The sequence below is a fragment of the Camelina sativa genome, chromosome 17, assembly GCF_030686135.1.
Source record: "Camelina sativa cultivar CO46 ecotype springtype chromosome 17, ASM3068613v1".
Lineage (NCBI taxonomy): Eukaryota > Viridiplantae > Streptophyta > Magnoliopsida > Brassicales > Brassicaceae > Camelina > Camelina sativa.
In genome coordinates, this window is record NC_141896.1 from 2,319,434 (window position 1) to 2,338,913 (window position 19,480).

The following is a 19,480-nucleotide window of genomic DNA, read 5'->3' on the forward strand; positions in this document are numbered from 1 at the left end:
TAATTTGGAAGAGAAAAATTATGCATGGTAGAACTCCATCATCGTATCTATCTCACACTGAAATTTTTACCAATTTAGGAAAGAAATATTATGATTTTTATCAAATTTATTTTTAAAAATATACTGTATGTTGTCCTAATTTTAGCAAATAGTCTCCAATCTCCATCATAAATCTCCTTCACTTAAATATCTCTCACAAATTATGGATATATAATATAAATTAATGTTTTCGAGAAAATGGTATTATTTCAATATATTATTGTTTTGTTGTTGTTGAGAAGTGTATTTTTATTTAATTTAATTTGATTATTAGGCTTTTTAATATATTTGGGAAAGTGATTTGCTTTGTGAGGCCCAAACCTAAAAAAGCTATCGGGTCGGGTAAACGAGTCGAAAAAATCTAACGCTGGGTTGCTTCTTCTTCTTCTTCTTCCTCGCTCTTGCGGCGCCTTCTCTCTCCCAAGCTCGCTGAGGTAAAAAAGCTTCATCCAATTTCTCCTTTCTCCAGATCAATTCTTGCTTTCCCCTTACCTTTCTACTGGTTCCGTTTCCTGAAGAAAGTTTTCTCCCTTTTTTCTTTTTCTTTTTCCCAAAGGTTCGTGTCGATCTCAAAGGTCTGAGATTCGAATGACCTAATTGTCTCTGTTCTTCTTATTCTGGGAATTTTGAAATCGTATATAGCCGACTTCTACTTGCTGCGTCAAATTTGATTCAGAAACCCTAATTTCGTGGGCCTTCTTGTGCAGTCTCACAAATTTGCACACACTCTCTCAGAATCGTTCTGGAAATTAGGGTTTTCACGGTGGAAGATTTGATTTCGGCTGATTTGTGGGCTTTTCTGACAGTAGTAATCGGGAGAAGTGAAGAAAAAAAAAGGCATCAATTTAGGGCAAAAATTAAGAGCGTGAAATTAGGGTTTCGGAAGTATATGTATGGCGTCGGAGCCTGTTAACGGAGGAGAAGGAATCGATGGAGCTAGAGAGAAGCAAATCATTAAAGTTTATAAGAGGAAAGGCAAAGGTCAAAGAAAACAGTCGCCCTTCTTTGCCATCGACAAACCAGAGGCGAATTTAGAAAACGAGAATGATGTGAATCCTCCTGAAACTCTAGCTTCAGAGTCCGTGGATCCTATAGTCGTGGTGAAGGATTCTGTCCAAGACGTTGCTCAGGAAGACGATGGGGCTAGTATAGCCAAAAACTCAACTCAAGCACGTTCAGACAATTTGCCTGGTGATGATTCAGATAAAGTCATTGACAAGCCTCTTGTGGAAGCTTTTTCTCATGTCCAACCTCAGGATGATGCCACGGATAAGAGCGTTCCTTTGGGTCAGGATGATGATGTGAACGCTATTGTAGGCGACAAGTCTGTTGATGCACCCTCTGAAAGCCACAAAGCTCAAGATGATGTCAATACAGTGGTTGTTGATGAAAACTCTATCAAGGAACCTCCTAAAAGCCTTGCCCAAGAAGATGGTAATACGGTGATCGTTGACAAGAACCCTATTGAAGTACCTTCTCAATCCCTATCAGTGGAAGATGTCAATACACTTGTTGTTGATAAGAATCCAATTGAAGTGTCTTCTGAGGAATATGTCCACGTGGTAGATGCAGATAATCTGATAAAAGAAGCTCACCCTGAAAACCTTGTTGAAAGAGATGCCCAACAGCCCGCAGGCCTTTCCTCTGATTCTGCTCACGCTGCTGCTGCTGCTGGAAGCATGCCTATGGAGGAGGACGCAGATGGTCGTATTAGGATACGTGTAGCTTCCACGACGAAGCAACAGAAAGAGGAGATCAGGAAGAAGCTTGAGGATCAGCTTAACGTGGTCAGAGGTATGGTAAAGAAGATAGAGGATAAAGAGGGTGAGATTGGTGCATACAATGATTCTCGTGTTTTGATTAACACTGGTGTTAATAATGGTGGAGGAAGGATTCTCTCTGGGTTTGCCTCAGCTGGACTTCCTCGTGAGGTCATCAGAGCACCAAGGCCTGTAAATCAACTAAGCATATCAGTGTTGGAGAATACTCAGGGAGTCCATGAGCATGTGGAGAAAGAGAAAAGGACGCCCAAGGCAAATCAGTTTTATAGAACTTCAGAGTTTTTACTTGGTGACAAGTTACCACCTGCAGAGAGTAACAAGAAATCAAAATCAAGTGCGAAGAAGCACGGAGGAGATGCTGGGCATGGGTTTAGTGCAGGGTCTAAAGTTTTCAAGACTTGCAGTGCTCTACTTGAAAGGCTGATGAAACATAAGCATGGTTGGGTGTTTAATGCTCCAGTAGACGTGAAGGGTCTAGGTTTGCATGATTACTTCACCATTATCGAGCACCCTATGGATTTGGGAACTATAAAGTCTGCGTTAACTAAAAATATGTACAAGTCACCAAGAGAATTTGCAGATGATGTTAGACTTACTTTCCACAATGCCATGACTTACAACCCACCAGGACAAGATGTCCATGTCATGGCGGAAACACTATTACAGATCTTTGAGGAAAAATGGGCTGTAATAGAGGCAGACTACACTCGCGAAATGAGATTTGTCACTGGTTATGAAATGAATCTTCCATCTCATACAATGAGGTCTAGACTTGGTCCTACAATGCCGCCACCACCGATTAATGTGAGGAATACGATAGACAGAGCAGACTGGAGTAATCGCCAACCAACTACAACACCTGGAAGAACACCAACTAGTGCAACACCTTCTGGAAGGACACCTGCTCTGAAGAAGCCGAAGGCCAACGAACCAAATAAAAGAGATATGACATATGAGGAGAAGCAGAAGCTAAGTGGCCACTTGCAAAACTTGCCTCCAGATAAACTAGATGCAATTGTACAAATTGTTAACAAGAGGAATACTGCTGTGAAGCTACGGGATGAAGAAATTGAGGTTGATATTGATAGTGTTGATCCAGAGACCTTATGGGAGTTGGATAGATTTGTAACCAACTACAAAAAGGGCTTGAGCAAGAAAAAGAGAAAAGCTGAGCTAGCTATTCAAGCTAGAGCAGAAGCCGAGAGGAATAGCCAACAACAGATGGTAGTTATCCCGAGAATTTTACTCCTTTTGTTATTTTCTTTCTTGTTTTACTTGAAATTGTATGCTCATCTTCGTTTGTTTTTCCTCTTAATTGCAGGCTCCAGCACCAGTGGCACATGAGTTTTCTAGGGAGGGTGGCAACACAGGTAATTTTACCGGGATCTTCTTAGATATATTACTTCCCTATATTTGGTATGAACAACTTACGGATAATAATTGTTACCGCAGCTAAAAAGACACTTCCTACACCATTACCTTCGCAAGTGGAGAAGCAAAACAATGAGACAAGCAGATCAAGTAGCTCAAGCAGCTCTTCCAGTGGTTCCAGCTCTTCTAGTGGTACATGCTTCTCTCTGAGTTTTCTAACATGTCCTCTGAGACATTGCTAATGTGAATTTTTAATTACTAAACCCCTCTGTATTGGGCGTGCAGATTCGGACAGTGACAGCTCTTCGTCATCTGGATCAGATCAGACCTAGAGACTAGTGTACAAGAGGAGGGTTGATGTTGACAAATATGTAAGTTCATAGCTATCCATCCACTGTTAATCTAAAGAGCATATGTGTTGTCAAAAACATCTTCCTTATCTTCATTTTGGCATGTTGAATGTTGCTGGTCCATATATATCCTGGGTAGTTTGTTATATAAATTTGCTGATAGCTGGTGCTGCCTTGAAACATACATAGGAATCTCTAGTTGTATATGTAACCGGGGTGTGATGGTTTTTATGGTGGAAACAACAGGGCGTTGGAAAGATGGAAGTAGAGTAGAAGAGGATTTGGGAGGTGAAGGAAGGATGATGACCGTACAGGCTTTGGGGGCAGAGAAATAATAGAGTGGATGGGGTTGGTTTTTATCTTTCATGGGAGGAAAAGATTATGTGTATCATATTCATATCACTGTTAGAGTAAAAAAGAAGAAGAAAAATCTATTATTCTTAATTTTTTTTTTTTGACGTAGTAGGAGGATTATGGCTGTGTTTGTCTACTTTAGATGTAACCGTAGGGGTTGGTTGGGTTTGGTGTCTTACTTTGTATATCTCTGCCTCTCACACTCTCTCTCGGTCTTTTGTTTTTAGCGGGTTTAGTTGGTTTGACTGCTTGATCATTTTAGTTAGGTTCTTTTGAATCAAAGATTCTGGATTCTTAAAAAAACTTGTAGTATTGTAAGCTTGTGAGTTTGTGACCCCTTCTGTTAGCTTTGGTTTCTCCTTGCTTCCACACTATTACTACTACCCTTATCTATCCTCTTCTCTATTTGATCTATACAATGGATTGCTAAGGAGTCGTACTACCAGAGTTTTTAAAAGTTCAATTTCCGAATTGGTTTCAACTTACATCAAAAAAACATGTAAACATGGCAATTTGAATTTCGTATTTGGAGTTCGATATCGAAGGATCTTTCTACCACAGTAAACTTATGAGGAGGTTTTGTGTTGGTAAAAAAAACCAAAGCTTTTTGGGAAAAGATGAAGCAATGTCCAAAGGCTATGAAAGAGGAGCTGTGAAGAAGCATTGAGAGAAGGGTTGAAAGAAGAATGTTGATTCATCATCTGCGTCCCTTTCCACTGAATTCTCTGTCTCCTCGTTCTCTCACCATCTCCACTGCTCTCTCTTCTTCTTCTTCTTCTTCAACGAAGCAACACAAGCTTTGGTCTGGTCTGGAAAGCTGGAGAAAGAGTCCTGTCAATGACCTCCGTCTCTGGGGACCTACGGGTCCTCTCCTCCCTTCTTCCGACTCCGTTTCCGCCGACTTCTCCGCTCAGGTCTCGGCGGCGTCTTCTCTCGCCGATCTCGGAGCTCTCGTCCTCTCAACCTCTGACCCTCTCTCCAAATCTCATATCTCCCATTTAGCTTTCTCGCGTTGGCGACGTGAGAATCTCCCCGTTGGTTCAATCTCACATCTTCCTTCTTCTCCTGCTCGTCCTCCCAAACCACTCCTCGTCCGTGTTTTTTTCTCTCTCTATCTAATTTTGATTTGAGTTTGAGTTTATCAAAATCAGCTTCTTTGTATTTTGCAGGTAGCGACGAACGAAGTACCAAATCCGAAAGATTCGAAGCTTCCTCTCAATGCTCATATGCTTCACAACCTCGCTCATGTCGAGCTCAATGCTATTGATTTGGCTTGGGACACTGTTGCTCGTTTCTCCCCTTTCTTCCACCTTTTGGGTCACAACTTCTTTGATGACTTTGCTCATGTTGCTGATGACGAGAGTCGCCATTTCTTGTGGTGTTCCCAGAGACTCGCTGAGCTTGGTTTCAAGTTCTGTAACTGATTAAAGTCTTAAACTTTTTTTTGACTGGTATTGGTTTTCAAGACAGCCATTAACATTCATTGTCTTCTTCTTCTTCAAGGTATGGAGATATACCGGCTAATAACTTGCTCATGAGGGAATGCGAGAAAACATCCAACAATGTTGCTGCTCGCTTGGCTGTTGGTGTAGACTGGTTTCTCTCTGTTTGTCAAAAGATGAACCGTGCTCCTTGCCCTACATTTAAAGGCATTGACAAGTCTTCTTCTCCATGTTTTATTATATCTCATCTTTTCCCTGTTGGTTCTGTACTGAGATCATAAATATGTTTTTAACCATATGTGCTGTGCAGATCTGATCAAAGAGTATGGTGTTGAGTTAAGGGGCCCTTTTAATCACTCGGCTCGGGAGGTGGCTGCCATTCCACGAGATTGGTAAGGAAACTCCAGTCAGATTCTTTCAAAAAAAACTTCATCGAAAGGCATTATCTATATCAACGCACATTTCAATTTAGCGCAACAGATTAAGTTTTCTTATTCCATATATCTTTAGGTATGATTCATCATGTGTCACAGAAGTGGATAAAGGCGCTACCATACAGGATGACAAGGAGCAACTCTCTGCAGTATGTTTCTTCTTTGTTTATGTCTTGTACGCTATGCTTCTAAAGGAAGCAAGAATGAAGATGTTATCTTTATTTAAGTTTTAATGTATGGTTTTTGTTGCATTTCGCCACGACAGGTTTACGATAGGCTCACTCACATAATCGAAATGGAGAGTGAGAATTCAAGTCTCGAAAGGCCAGACAAATGATATGATGCGGTCAGAGTCATTATTTAATGGCGTTATAACTTATGAATGAGTGTCAGGCGTGGTTTCTTGGGATCTGAAAGTACAAATTAATGTGTTCTCATACGAAATAGTTCAAACCTAGCTCTAGCTTAGAATTTTCCTCTCTTAGTGCGGCTATTGTTTATGGTGATTTCACGTCTTTGCTTCTTGTGCATGCGTGACTATCACAGTGGAAATTCACATGAGAGTTGATCCAAGCAACCACTTTATGTTATAAATTTGCTCGCATCCAAGAGAGGTTCGAATTTAACCGAGTACAGAAATTTCGAATTTGTCAACTTGTCTTCTTCATCTTGGATTGCATTTGCATAGACTGACTGAGATTCGGTTCTTTGATTCTTTGTGTACAAACATATTGTGCGGAACCTTTTATAAGATTTAGTAACTAAACTGTATTAAGCTCTTGTAGTTGGTTACTAGTTGAGGAGGAGGAGTCATCATCAGCAGCATCATTATCATCATGATCTCTTCTGTGGACATTCAGCTTCCATGTCCCATCATTCATTTGAACCATCCCTTTGTTTGCCAGACACCTCCAGGTACTTGGCACTAAGTACTCGTCCTTCAGAGCATCTAATCCTTTATTGACCAAAGAAATATCCCGGCCAATCTCCAGCTTGAATACCCCGGCTGTATCTTGCATCCCTGCGATGCCGTGCAGATAAATCTCCAGGTTATGGTAGTTCCTAAAGTTCAGAGACCGTTTCAGGTACGTGGAGTTCAATGTATTGATCTCTAATACCTCGCCTATTTCTGCATACAGTAAGAGTGGATAATGTGGTGCGACATCTGGAACATTTACTATTCTTAGGATGTTTAGTGGTTTGAGTGAGTCGACGATTTTTTTGAAGTCTTGGTCTCCAATCCGAGGACTTCCGAAAGCAAAAACTGTGATAGGAACTTGCTTTTTTTGAAGACTTATATTGATGATGCTGTTTTTGCCATAGACTATATCTGCAGCTGATAGAACTGACATAACGGCGCCCAAGCTATGGCCAGTGAAAGTGATGCTTACTTCTTCATTCTTGTAAACTTCCAGCAACCTCTTGAGCTCTCCTTGTACCTAAAACCAAAACCAAGACACAATGCCATCCATTAGGAGAAAGAAGGAGATAAGGAAGTAGGGTTGTTAATGTTTTCATCGGTCGCCACGCCATGTTATGAGCTCAACCCATCAGCCATGATAAGTTAAACCCCTGTCACTGATTCTAACCCGCGGGCGGGACTGCATTGGACCTTAAAAAGGCACCAGGCACCCCAAGAAATGAAATGGTCCAGCGGGTTTTTTCCTGGCCTGTGGTGGGCTTAGGTTTGGAGCAGTCCTGGTCCGGTCATGATGTTTCAAAATAAATAAAATGGTCCGCACTGATATGATGATAAAGAGAAAGGTGAGGACCTGTTCTCGTGCACTAGTCTTGTCATAAGGCGAGCGAGAATCAGAAGCGGTGTAGATGTCGAGCCAGCCACTTCCAATACGAGGGCTATCTTTGGGGTCTTTTACCGGGAAAACCGAGATAGCTGACTCAAGTGGAAAATCGAAATCATTAGCCCATTCATATGGCTGAAGTGTTCCTCTCCATGCCACAACAATGTCTCTCCTTCCTAACATCGCTTTTCCTTGGTCTGTAGCAACCGCAATGTAACCCATCCAGTTAGTCTGCACGCGAGATGCATCCTTTGACAAAGACTTGACGATGAAACAGATTGGTAAGTTTAGGGAAGCTGTTGCGTAGATGTACTTGGTCACCTCATACCTGAAAATCTTCTACGGGTAAGCTAATGTTGTTGTCGAATCCAATATGAAACATTTAGGGCATATGGCAAGTACCTGAAAGGGTTGGCTTTAATGAAGCCGGTTCGAGCAAAGAGTTGTTTCTTGGAATAATAACAGTCACCAGCATATCTGGACTTACGGTCCCAATTAAAGGCGTCGTAACCAACCTGAGACATCTCGCCATAGTGAATGAGGTAGCGGCGAAGATCCGGGTCAAGTGGATCAAGCAGGCCTTGCCATTTCTTTTGGCCATTCAGCTCCTTCCATCTCTTTGCTATGTCGTTCAACATATTTGCCTTCGATTTTTTTACAAACCTTTATCTTCTTGATCTTGATTATTGGATAGTAACATGGCTCCTTGTGTGAAAGAGTTGAATAATGCGTGAAGGAATTGGTCCTTGATGCACGGTCCTTCACATATATAGTGCTGATTTAAGTTTTTGTTAAGTGTACGCATATAACAATTTATAGTATTAACATCAGTTTCAACGGTTAACCAACGCTTAAAACATGTTTTGTTAGTTACATCAAATATCAAATTAATCAAAGACAATTTCCCTCTGGCCTGTCCAATATGATTTCGGTTTAACCAAACCAGAAACGTCTATCCAGAACCGAAGCAGGGGATTATGCTCAGCCACTTGACCGGTGAGTTTCTTTGTATTCATGTTCTCTACTCTGCCTTGTTCGTCAAGATTTTATCATCTCGCATCAATGCCAAACCTGAAGCTAAATTTCTCACAAGCAGATGTAACCATCAAATCCCACTGATACGCTTGCCAGAACAGGTTGTTCAATATGTAGACCGTACTTCAAATAATCAAATAGAATCAACCACCCCTTACGACCAGTATCTTCATTTTGCGACACTCCCTCTGTAAATGAACCTTTCAAGAGTTTTTGTACATGGGCACTTGTGACATCGGAAAGCTCTTCATTCTCAAAGATTTGTCTGCGACTCAAGTTTCGGTCATCTGCAATGGACTGACATGACATACTGTCTCAGAGAAGTAAACAGATTATAAAGATCGGCATGGCAACCCCAAGCATCATCCTCGTTTTACATTTTCGGAACCAAAATGGTTTTCCAGAACCTAAAGAGGCTTCAGCAAGCAAGTCTTGAACCACATCTGAGAAAAGTTTCTCAACAGGGTTTCTGACAGTCATGAACTTGATCCTACCATATTTAGCAGTAACATAAACCATGAGTTAAACAAACTAGAATCATCATTGTAAGTATTACAAGTGCTACAATAAGTAATATGTACCTGGAAGACTCTAATTTCTTCGTCACATGCTTTTCCATAGCTCCAGAATTGTCAACAATTTTCAGAGAAACCAAACCAGCACTAGTTTTACAGCGAGTATGCTACCTGCAAATTGTCAAAAGAAGAGAAAATTCCAGTTTTCAGGACAAAAAATACGATTTCTGGAGAAATAGGCATAACATAAACATATATCAGTTGACTAAAATAAACCAAATTCTACGACTAAACTCTTAAACTTACGTATCTGCATATTGTTAAGAATCAGACAGAAGGAAACTTGTCCCACTGGAACTGCAACAAAACACAAAACCTGTGACCAGGAAAGCAGCACATCACTGAAGGTTATATACCATAGAGAAAACTCATTTCCCAAACTCCATCTTAAAACAAACAAAAATGCTGAACGTACTTAAAAATTCTAACCTGACCTTGGTCGTTTCGATTTGCTTTGTCTTGATAGCTTCAAGACTATGTTCCGTCAATTCCTCTATGTATGACCCGCACAAAACCTTGAAGCAGCGGTTTGAGAATTGGCTTAAAACCCACAGCAAACTATATGGAGGAAGAGATGAGTGGATGCTACGGTTTGGGATATACCAGTCTAACGTCCAGTTGATTGACTACATCAACTCCCTCCACTTGCCCTTTAAGTTAACGGATAACAGATTCGCGGACATGACCAATTCTGAGTTTAAGGCCCATTTTCTCGGTTTGAACACGTCTTCCTCGAGGTTACACAGGAAAGAGAGGCCGGTTTGTGACCCAACAGGCGATGTGCCGGCTGCTGTGGACTGGAGGAAACAAGGTGCTGTGACTCCTATTAGAAATCAAGGAAAATGCGGTATGAAACTATGCTCTTACACAATTCATTCTAAAATTAAGATTTTGCCAACGTTCATAACTATACTGATGACAACCTGATTGCGTTTTCTTTTTCTTGATGCAGGAGGTTGCTGGGCATTCTCTGCAGTGGCAGCTATTGAAGGCATCAACAAAATCAAAACAGGAAACTTAGTGTCTCTCTCAGAGCAACAACTCATAGATTGTGATGTCGATACTTACAACAAAGGCTGTAGCGGTGGATTAATGGAAACAGCATTCGAATACATCAAAACCAATGGTGGACTCGTCACCGAGACCGACTATCCATACACAGGCATAGAGGGTACCTGCGACCAAGAAAAAACCAAAAATAAGGTGGTTACGATACAAGGTTTCAAAAAGGTAGCCCAGAACGAGGCGAGCCTACAAATAGCTGCAGCTCAACAGCCAGTATCGGTTGGAATAGACGCTGGTGGATTTATCTTTCAGCTCTACAGTTCTGGTGTTTTCACAAGCTACTGTGGAACAAATCTCAACCATGGAGTGACTGTTGTTGGATATGGAGCAGAAGGCGATCAAAAGTACTGGATCGTAAAGAATTCATGGGGAACGGGCTGGGGTGAAGAAGGCTACGTACGGATGGAGCGCGGTTTAAGTGAACAGACAGGTAAATGTGGTATTGCTATGCTCGCAAGTTATCCCTTTCAGTGAGTCTACAAATCTCCAGAAGCTTTAGAGCCTTTCCTTTTGGATAACAGAAATATGACAATTCTCTCTGTATGACAATCTGCAATAGCGCAGCTAAAATAATTACGAGTCTGAAATAAAGTACTAGAGATAATTGAGAACCATATGCGATTATAACAGAATTCTAAAGATAATTTGCCATTATAAGAGAAACATATGTTTACTATAATACCTGCCTAATTAAGCACACGATGTTTGCTTGAACGAGTTGATGATACTTTCTCCTAGAAGCATTCTGCTTGATAACTTGCTTCTTTTAAGGCTTGGCATTAAGTCTAGTGATATTGAACAAACACAAGGGTCTCATGGAAAAGGAGAATCCTCACAACCTAAGATATAAGCTAAACTTCTTACGATGACTGATGACAACAAGTGACAACAAATAGCATCCACATAAGTCCGCAAAAACAAAATTCAGCATCAGCTTCCAATGATTTCAGTATACCAACACATTCTCTTTATGCTCACTTGACACAACAAACTTGCAGATGGAGCGCACAGCAATTACAAGATATGGAGGCAAATTGAACTATTATAAAACAAAAATATGTCTAATCAGAAACAACAAAAAATATTCCCAAGTTTGGGGTATGAGTTTCACATTCCAGGATCGGAACTACAGCTATTCTTACAAAATTGTAACATTTATCTGATGACGACTACAGGAAATACCTAGGACTTCAGTTCCGAAAGCCTTTGTCTAACAGTACAAGCAAGCTTCCATTCACCGATGCTAGTAAGACGCTCGACCACTTTTTGCCTAACCTTGATATATGGTATGAACCCTCTATCAGTCATTCTCATAACCATCTTCCCTGCCAAAATATATTCCCTAACCTCTAGGCAACCCTCGACTACTACCTCATAGCTCTCAAACTCCACAGGGTAATCTCTACTTTCTACAAACTCGATCATCTCAATGGCTTTCCAAGTTTCCCTGTTGGCTCTCAAAGCTGATGCTACTTTTGTCAACATCCCTTTCCGTGGAGAAATCCCAGCTTTGCACACCATTTTTTTCACAATATTCACCAAATCGTTAGTCTTTCTAGCCAAACACAATGAATTAATCACCGCCCCATAACTTTCCACATCAGGAATACAGCCAGCTGCACTCATTTCCTCAACAACTATAACCGCCTCATCCAACTTATCAACAGCACAGAGAGAGGAAACTAAATAATTGCAAGTTCCAGTATCAGGGCTATATCCAATCAGTTTCATCTCATTAATAATATCTGCAACAGACTGGGATCCTCGTCGCCGTTCAAGCCAAGCATCAGACAGAAGGAGATGTGTCTGTGGATTAGGAAGACAGCCAGAACGAAGAGTGCGCTGTAAGATTGCGAAAGACAGAGGAAGCGGATCAGAACTCTGAAGACAGTAAGTAAGAAGGCTGGAGTAGACAATCTTTGGCAGAGAACGTGGTCTCACAGGCACAAAACTTTGGAGGATTTCATCAATGACTCTGATTCTATGATGATGGTGGAAAGCAGAGAGAAAAGAGAATAACGTTGAGTTTTGGTAAGGCTCTTTGAGTGACACAACAAGGTCAGGGATTCGAAGATACTCCTTTGTTTCAACAGCACATTTTATAGCCTTTTCAACCGCTTCAAAAGAAGAGATTGACCGAGACAACGGGATGCAGGACCGAGAATAAGCAAGGGGTTTTCGCAAATGTGTCAAGCGAATTGCCATTTCCTATTCTCAAAAGACCTGATTGACTATAAATTCATCAACTTGGCATCAGAAAAATACTTCCTTTCCTGTCGTAAACATTAAGTACACCTGAGTCAGTCAACTAACGTCGATGATGTAGTAATGTTCAATACAAAAGGATCTTCTTTTAGTAGCAAAAGTCATACCTTTGAGACAAATTCAAGCTTATTCTAGGAGGAATTATCAGGTAACTGGAGAAGGAGCTGGGAGGAATGATATTTTCCTTCACAGGGGAATATCATCGAACAACTGGACGGCAAGATCCGGAGAACTCAAATTTACAGACAATGACTTGAAATTTGGTAAATCGGATCAAAGTGAGTAATCCGAAATACCCATTGAGCTTCGATCGAATACGTCCTCCACAGATTTGATATGTAGAAGCAGATTGAATGGGTGATTTGAACAAGGTATCTTCTTCAGACTGAAGAGTAGAGAAGAGTTGCGTTTTGATTCTATACCAGCCTCTGTCTTATTAAACCTAACCGGATTTGTTCAAAAGGTTTAGTCTAAACCGGAAATTGATCGGTTCAGTCACTTTTATCTAAACAACGTACATAATCTAATTATTTCATTAAAAATTCCAAATTAACTATGAAATTTTACTATTAAACAGTACAACTTTTTCTTTAGTCTGGCAGACATAAAATACAACACGAATTTCAGTAATTATGAAATAGTCAACTAATAACATGCTTCGTATTACGTAACAATTAAACATTATAGGTACTTAACGTGGGAGATAGTGTTGTCCTTGTTTAAAACTGTTGATCACTGTATAACACTGTTGCCTTTGATCGTGCTTTAGATTTTCCCAACCACTTTGCAAATCTCTTGATGTATATGATCCACCAATAACAATCTCCCCATTCACACCGCCAACACCATTGTTATTGTTAACACTAAATCCTCCCGAACCACTTGAATTCATCACTAATCCGGTCTTGTTGTTGTTATTGTTGGTATATACTCGTTGATAATTATTATTATCCCAACCAAGGAGAGGTTGATTATGAACCAAGCTTTTGTATAGCTTGAGCTCTTCACAAATCCTCCTATACTCTCCATAAGAGCCAAGGACTGGATCTTTCTGTCTCCATAGAGCTTCCCATGTCAGAGAATCAGACAGCTTGGTACGGTCCTCTTCACGTACTGTCCGTACCATTTTCTGTACGTTACTGACACCGAAGACCTTGTGCACGGCCTGAAACTCTTTCGTCTTCCGGGCTGGGTAATACGGGGATAAGATACATTCGTTGTTGCATTTCTTCCTTTGGTGTTTGCATGACGCACATGCTTGATGCGACGATGAGTTATTGGAGATGTTGTTGTTGTTGTTGGTGGTATTGGAGTTCCTTTGCATCATGTCATGTCCTTAGTAAAGGAAACTTAAAATTATAACACAATTATAGATGTCAGTGATTGATCAGGTGAAGACATTAAAAAAGTTAAACAAGAATCGTCTAGCTATATCGCTAATCTAGGGTTTGATTAGTTGTTAAAACCTATTAATCTTTTGACGATTAATTTGATACTGATATTCTAACGTGACTTTGGGGAATTAGAATTCACATTGGTATAGAAGAGGTTTACACTTTTGGTTGTTTAATACTAAAAAGTTTACATTATAAATTTAGAGAAATGGTCGATTGGCTACATTACATTTCCCTAAGTATTTGATCATAAACCCGATTTTGGATTTAGCAGTAAAGCCGATACTGACTTGGATTCTAGTGTAATACAATAACGATGATATTAACAAAAAAAATATTAAATCATAAATCTTTTTCTTATACAATTTATAACTTGAGTGAAATATTTCTACTATATACAATTTATGCTTTTCGTATAATTTTTTTTTTGTTTTGTTAAAGAGTATTGTATACAAAAATCAAAAACGTTTCGATAACCTATATAGTTTCTAATGTTGAAATATCAATGACTTAATATATGAAGTTAACGGAAAAAATATAAAGAACTTAGAATAGACACATATCGTAATAGAAACAAATTAGGAGTCGGAATATATATATATTAATTTAACGAAAGCTAAGATTCTATAATCAACAAGCATGCATGCGCATGTGTTTCTAAATGTACATGAATATGCAATATATATGGTCTTCATTTCAACCAGTCCTTATAGCTATTAATATATGGGATTAGCTAATATTGCAATATTGCATACTCACTGTTTCTCTCTTAATATATTAGTTACACGTATTACTACTAGCCAACATATTAAGAGAGAACGATGTACTAAATATTTGGTAATTAAGTATGACAAAATTTTCATATAGTGCTATAATTCTATGGGACTCACATAAATATATATACATATACATATATGCATGGACCTGGCCGGTAGACTAATTGAAGCATTATAAAATCTATACACACCGTAGTCACAATTGACAAGGAAATAAGATGAAACATGTATACCAGAAAAGAATAATAAGAGTTTGAAGATATATAATTTCGAGAAGGGTTAATACAAACCTCTTGGCTCTTTTATTTACCTTCATTTGTGTGTTAACAGCAATTGAAGCTATGGGGCTATCTTAATAATAAGGGGTATTTATAATTTATTATTGAAATTTTGGATAAAGAAAGATGAATAATGGTGCACAAAGAGTTTGTCTCTGATGAACATGAAAAGATTGTTTGGTTAATGAAAGAAAAAGGTGTTTGGATGAAGGGTCGATTATGAGTTTTAGGTTGCTCATGACAAAGGACAATTAACAACTATGAAATCAATAAACAAAACGATTTTTTTTCAATTTATATTTGATTTTTTTGAAAAGAATACGTGGAAATAAAAATAATACTATGTTAGAAAAAATCAATCTATTAAAGTTTTGGTTGTTTCAATATTTAAGTTTGTTTTCGTATAGTCATAATTGCATAACTTTGGGAAGACTTTTTTTTTTTTTTAGGTAAAGCATCTTAGGTTTATTATATGTATAGTGGACTAATGAGTAACTGAGTATACATTCTCATGAATCTGGTGGTTGGAGACCATCGATCTTCTGCGCCACGATCAGACTGGCCTCGTATGTTCACCTCGTGTGTGTGTTTTGAGCAGTAAAGATTTAACTCGATGCTAATCTAAAAGTCTTAGAGCAAGATTAACAGGGGGTTCATATATTGGGGGTACTTATATCCTGTTTGAATCTTTTAAGAATTAATTGTGTATTGTTTTGTAAATAAGAATTCATGATCTTTTAGTTAAAATTTTCTCCTCCAATAGTAAGTTCTAATTTTGGGTCTCTTATTTTTTTTTTAAAATGTTTTTTGAAATTTGAAAATTTTAAATAGAATAGAAGTAGTACTAATGTGTAAACATTTAAGATTTTATAAAAATAGGAAAATATTGCATTTAATTATTTTACATAATCGTAACTTAATAAACTCAATTAGATATGCCTAATATTCTAATGTCGATGGTGTTAACAAAATAATGAACTGATGATTTACTAACAATTAATTGTAAAATCTAAACAATAATCATCTCATTTGTAAACCCAAACCGACATATAATTTCGTTCTACAGTAATTATAAAATCTAAACCCTAACCATCTCATTTGTAAACTCAAACCAACATATAATTTTGTTCTAATTGTAAAATCTAAACCTTAACCACTTCATTCGTAAACTCAAACCGACATATAATTTTGTTTTAGTTATAAAATATATACCCAAACCACTTCATTTGTAAACCCAAACCGACATATAATTTCGTTTTAATTATAAAATATATATCCTAACCACTTCATTTGTAAACTCAAACCGACATATAATTTTGTTTGAATTGTAAAATCTAAACCAAACCAATACATATTTAACTTTACTTAAAAAATTTTTTTTACAGAATTTGTTTCCTTAATCTGTTTTGCTTTTTAATTTAATTTTGATTTATTTTTTAGATAAAATAATGTATAGAAGATTTTGATTGGTTAAAAAGGAAGAAGTGAACAAGAAGGTTCACCCCAGGAATGAACCTAAGTATTTCTCAACAATTAATGATATGATTTTCAATTTTTATTAATACACAAACTCATCCCGCTACATACCCAAAGACAATTTTTCTTCCTTGCTTAAGTAAGAACATGCACGTTTTTCAAAATCCAAATAAAGAAAAATGCAAAAAAATATAGTTACACTAATTTTATATATTTTATGATGATTTCAAGCAAGTAAACTTAATAAATCAAACAAAGATGATTAAAAAAATCGTAATTTTAATTTAAAATATTATTTTATATTTCAAACAAAATCTTTTAATTTTGTTTGGTTTTAAGGATAGTAAAGAATTAATTGAAGATATTGTAATTAATTTAATGTTGTAATTAGTCATTGATTGATTAAGGAGATATTTTAGGAATTTTTGTTTAGCCCAAAATATTAGTTTTAAATTTCAATTTAAAATTTAATGATAATGGCATTCCTTATAAATAAGTAGCAACTCCAAGATTTATTTGCTAAATGTCTCCAAAAAATGTATATATAGATTTTGCTGTTTCCTCAATTTAAATTAACAGTTATCATAAGATTAACTTAGGCGTATATGATAAAATTATAACAAATTAGCGATTTCATTTTTTTTTTAATTTAGGCGTATATGACCAACAGTTGGTCGTTAATATACATATAGGTGCATGACCTCCACAATCAAATAAAGAGAGATGAGAGGGAAGAGAGAGAGATGTAAGGAAAGCGAGTGCCCACAGTTACTTTTGATGTGTACGTTTTGACATCCTGACATACCTACATAATTTGATCCAAAATTCATCAAACTGAAAATTTTGTACAAACTTATCCTTTCATTCTCAACAAATTTATTTTTAAGTGTTTTCTCCTAAACTTTTCAAACTTTTTTTCAAAACTTTTGACTGTTGCACAACAAAATGCAAGTTGGTACCTTAAAAAATGCACACTGATCTTTACATTTCTTGATTTTTCTCTAATTTTTATACTAAAATCGATTCAAACTCATTTTTTATTCAAACAAAAACAATAGTGAACTTCATCAAATATATTCATCTTAATTTCCACCAAGGCTATGTCTTTCCTATAAATTTTTTCATAAATGATTCATTTTTGAGGTGATGTGATTTAGAAATGACTATGGAAGTAGTGATTATCACTGTTAAGTGTTGATTTTCCATTTGTTTCAAAAAATAATATATATGATTTTGCTTTATGAGAGGATTATCTGCACTCGCTCAAAATACAATTTGTATATTGATAACTATTGTTGATCGAAAGCTAAAAAAGACGGTTGAGAATTTTTTTTTTTCTCAAAAATTTTCATCTCTCTTCCAAACCTTTTTTGATGCACTATTCAAATCTTAGGCAATACAGATATCTTTTTTCTATTATTTATTCAACTCTTATCTTGCTCATAATCTTATCTTAAAAAAATTCTAGCTTATGAAACTTATTATATTGTTGATCCTTCAAATCTAATTTGTTTACTAATCAAGTAAAATTTGATGCCCGTCTTTATGGCTGAATGATTTTTACCTGAAATGTTTGGTTTGTGAGTCTAATTTTCCAGAATTTCTTCTCATCTGGATTCTTAGCATTATTTCCCATGTAAGTCAGCAGAGTCTGGAACGCTCTCTTCACTTTAGCATCCTCCTCCTGAGCCAAAATGTAATTACTGTTATTGTCAAAGTTTACTCAATCCTTCCACAATTTCACCCAAATTATCCTGAACTTATTTATTTTTTAGATTACCAAAAGATTACTGGCTGCTGCAATGTGAGTTGTGTTATATGTTGAATGCATTTTGCCTTGTGGGTTTGCTTAAGGGACCTTAAGCATTCTTGCATTTGTTCAGTCTTTGTGGCGGGTCTAATATGCAATGAAGACTGCTAAATCATGCTTTATAAGAAAAGCACATAACACGAGATATAAAATACAACTTGCTTTTGAGAATATTTTGTGTATCTTCTTCTCCTCCACAACTGGCACTGAAGGTTTTGCCGTTGCAGTTGCAGGATCTTCCGAAGGCAATCCGAGTTTCCGCTTTCTCTCAGCCTATCAAAATGCAAACATGAGCCTTCATGATTTTTGTTTGGAAAAAAAAATGTAATGCAAAAGGTATATAAATCTACCGCAGTAAAGATACCCTACCCTATCTTCTTTAAGTTTTTGGTGGATCTTTTTCCTAGCATGTTTTTCTTCTTCTTTCTCAGTTTTGCGCAAAAACATTGTATTGAAACACACAACCAACAGTTAGTCACTTAATAAACAAAAACAAAAGAATCAAGCTAGACCTCACATTATAACCAGAAAAGAAAAAACATACCGCTTTCTTTCGTTTTTCTTCTTCCATCCGCTTTGCTTCTAAGAGTTTCTTGCCAATTCTTATTCGCTCTTGAACCAAATACTTATTCGCTTCTAAGAGTTCATTGCCAATTCTTATTCGCTCCGATCGGTTTGATCGTGTGAACAAACATCGGTCTGTCTGTATAGATAGATTTTTTCTCCCATAACAATAGAGAGAGAATCGTCGCGCGTGGACGACACTCGCGACGATTTTTTCTCCCAACCTTCTTCTTCTTCTGACCGCAACCTCTTGCACCGTCGATGGGGGTTCTCCGTCGATTCCGGCGACGACGAGAGCCCCAAGGCCCATGGTTCTTCATCCGTTAACTGCAACATCAACAAAGTAAATCTTAAGATCAAAATCAAGGGAGCAGCGGAAGGGAGAAGCTTCCTCGACATACCGACGGTAAGAGCTCTATCGACGGCGATGCGACGCAGAGTAGAAGAGGGAGATTCACGGCAAGGATCGAGAGAGTTAGGTGGTTAGATCCGAAGACTGGAGATTCTGGAGGCTTTTCACGGCCGTTGTTCGATGGGGGAGGTCGTCTACGGCTAGGAGGAGCTAAGCCACTATCGAAGGTTCTCAGATCTACTCCCTACCGCCTGTCTTCTCTCACTTATGAGCCTGAATCTCTTCGACAATCAAAGCTCGGATCTCTTCTTCCTCCT

The 19,480-nt window shown here is 37.8% G+C and overlaps 6 protein-coding genes across 23 annotated transcripts; 3 read left to right on the forward strand and 3 right to left on the reverse strand.

Annotated features, from left to right (window-relative positions):
- Positions 1-275: 275 nt before the first annotated feature.
- On the forward strand, positions 276-4,241 carry LOC104754782 (transcription factor GTE4). Of its 5 annotated transcripts, none has more exons than XM_010477050.3 (6): positions 276-473; positions 747-3,044; positions 3,142-3,190; positions 3,273-3,383; positions 3,477-3,562; positions 3,788-4,241. In XM_010477050.3, the coding sequence occupies exons 2-5, from the start codon at positions 933-935 to the stop codon at positions 3,521-3,523; spliced, it is 2,319 nt and encodes a 772-aa protein (XP_010475352.2). In that variant the 5' UTR covers positions 276-473; positions 747-932; the 3' UTR covers positions 3,524-3,562; positions 3,788-4,241. The 5 variants fall into 5 exon arrangements, with proteins under 5 accessions (XP_010475352.2, XP_087350204.1, XP_087350205.1 ...); XM_087494079.1 differs by having other exon boundaries at positions 283-473; positions 596-3,044; positions 3,731-4,241; XM_010477049.3 differs by having other exon boundaries at positions 283-473; positions 596-3,044.
- Positions 4,242-4,393: 152 nt separating this feature from the next.
- Positions 4,394-6,425, forward strand: LOC104754787 (uncharacterized). The gene is made up of 6 exons (XM_010477056.3): positions 4,394-4,986; positions 5,065-5,306; positions 5,399-5,544; positions 5,648-5,729; positions 5,848-5,920; positions 6,037-6,425. Exons 1-6 carry the CDS (start codon positions 4,582-4,584, stop codon positions 6,106-6,108), a joined length of 1,020 nt encoding a protein of 339 aa, XP_010475358.1. The 5' UTR covers positions 4,394-4,581; the 3' UTR covers positions 6,109-6,425.
- LOC109124901 (phospholipase A1-IIalpha-like) lies at positions 6,411-8,350 on the reverse strand. 2 transcript variants are annotated; one of them, XM_087494081.1, is made up of 4 exons: positions 7,976-8,350; positions 7,544-7,901; positions 6,890-7,210; positions 6,584-6,792 (listed from the first exon to the last, which is right to left on the reverse strand). In XM_087494081.1, exons 1-4 carry the CDS (start codon positions 8,209-8,211, stop codon positions 6,721-6,723), a joined length of 987 nt encoding a protein of 328 aa, XP_087350207.1. In that variant the 5' UTR covers positions 8,212-8,350; the 3' UTR covers positions 6,584-6,720. The 2 variants fall into 2 exon arrangements, with proteins under 2 accessions (XP_019094966.1, XP_087350207.1); XM_019239421.2 differs by having other exon boundaries at positions 6,411-7,210; positions 7,976-8,293.
- Positions 8,351-8,358: 8 nt separating this feature from the next.
- On the reverse strand, positions 8,359-12,943 carry LOC104754785 (pentatricopeptide repeat-containing protein At1g06270). 13 transcript variants are annotated; one of them, XM_087494093.1, is made up of 10 exons: positions 12,621-12,943; positions 10,931-12,521; positions 10,439-10,798; positions 10,252-10,358; positions 10,107-10,165; positions 9,787-10,006; positions 9,618-9,698; positions 9,430-9,499; positions 9,190-9,294; positions 8,359-9,098 (listed from the first exon to the last, which is right to left on the reverse strand). In XM_087494093.1, exon 2 carries the CDS (start codon positions 12,451-12,453, stop codon positions 11,431-11,433), a length of 1,023 nt encoding a protein of 340 aa, XP_087350219.1. In that variant the 5' UTR covers positions 12,454-12,521; positions 12,621-12,943; the 3' UTR covers positions 8,359-9,098; positions 9,190-9,294; positions 9,430-9,499; positions 9,618-9,698; positions 9,787-10,006; positions 10,107-10,165; positions 10,252-10,358; positions 10,439-10,798; positions 10,931-11,430. The 13 variants fall into 13 exon arrangements, with proteins under 13 accessions (XP_087350219.1, XP_087350218.1, XP_087350217.1 ...); XM_087494092.1 differs by having other exon boundaries at positions 9,613-9,698; XM_087494091.1 differs by having other exon boundaries at positions 9,618-10,006; positions 10,935-12,521.
- Positions 9,561-10,862, forward strand: LOC104754784 (vignain). The gene is made up of 2 exons (XM_010477053.3): positions 9,561-10,030; positions 10,136-10,862. The coding sequence occupies exons 1-2, from the start codon at positions 9,586-9,588 to the stop codon at positions 10,720-10,722; spliced, it is 1,032 nt and encodes a 343-aa protein (XP_010475355.2). The 5' UTR covers positions 9,561-9,585; the 3' UTR covers positions 10,723-10,862.
- An 89-nt stretch (positions 12,944-13,032) lies between the features above and the next one.
- On the reverse strand, positions 13,033-15,021 carry LOC104754788 (LOB domain-containing protein 2-like). Its single transcript, XM_010477057.2, has 2 exons — positions 14,974-15,021; positions 13,033-13,862 (listed from the first exon to the last, which is right to left on the reverse strand). Exon 2 carries the CDS (start codon positions 13,838-13,840, stop codon positions 13,205-13,207), a length of 636 nt encoding a protein of 211 aa, XP_010475359.1. The 5' UTR covers positions 13,841-13,862; positions 14,974-15,021; the 3' UTR covers positions 13,033-13,204.
- Between the last annotated feature and the right edge of the window lie 4,459 nt (positions 15,022-19,480).

What these genes read in the sequence shown, in the direction of transcription:
- LOC104754782 (XM_010477050.3), top strand. Translation starts at nt 933, where the DNA reads ATGGCGTCGGAGCCTGTTAACGGAGGAGAAGGAATCGATGGAGCTAGA. An exon ending in GGAATAGCCAACAACAGATG is followed by an intron (nt 3,045 to 3,141) that starts GTAGTTATCCCG and finishes TCTTAATTGCAG; the next exon opens with GCTCCAGCACCAGTGGCACA. An exon ending in TAGGGAGGGTGGCAACACAG is followed by an intron (nt 3,191 to 3,272) that starts GTAATTTTACCG and finishes TTGTTACCGCAG; the next exon opens with CTAAAAAGACACTTCCTACA.
- LOC104754787 (XM_010477056.3), top strand. Translation starts at nt 4,582, where the DNA reads ATGTTGATTCATCATCTGCGTCCCTTTCCACTGAATTCTCTGTCTCCT. An exon ending in TCCTTGCCCTACATTTAAAG is followed by an intron (nt 5,545 to 5,647) that starts GCATTGACAAGT and finishes TGTGCTGTGCAG; the next exon opens with ATCTGATCAAAGAGTATGGT. An exon ending in ACAAGGAGCAACTCTCTGCA is followed by an intron (nt 5,921 to 6,036) that starts GTATGTTTCTTC and finishes TCGCCACGACAG; the next exon opens with GTTTACGATAGGCTCACTCA.
- LOC109124901 (XM_019239421.2), bottom strand. Translation starts at nt 8,211, where the DNA reads ATGTTGAACGACATAGCAAAGAGATGGAAGGAGCTGAATGGCCAAAAG. An exon ending in ATTAAAGCCAACCCTTTCAG is followed by an intron (nt 7,902 to 7,975) that starts GTACTTGCCATA and finishes GAAGATTTTCAG; the next exon opens with GTATGAGGTGACCAAGTACA. An exon ending in AGACTAGTGCACGAGAACAG is followed by an intron (nt 7,211 to 7,543) that starts GTCCTCACCTTT and finishes TTTTGGTTTTAG; the next exon opens with GTACAAGGAGAGCTCAAGAG.
- LOC104754785 (XM_087494091.1), bottom strand. Translation starts at nt 12,453, where the DNA reads ATGGCAATTCGCTTGACACATTTGCGAAAACCCCTTGCTTATTCTCGG.
- LOC104754788 (XM_010477057.2), bottom strand. Translation starts at nt 13,840, where the DNA reads ATGATGCAAAGGAACTCCAATACCACCAACAACAACAACAACATCTCC.
- LOC104754784 (XM_010477053.3), top strand. Translation starts at nt 9,586, where the DNA reads ATGCTGAACGTACTTAAAAATTCTAACCTGACCTTGGTCGTTTCGATT. An exon ending in TAGAAATCAAGGAAAATGCG is followed by an intron (nt 10,031 to 10,135) that starts GTATGAAACTAT and finishes TTCTTGATGCAG; the next exon opens with GAGGTTGCTGGGCATTCTCT.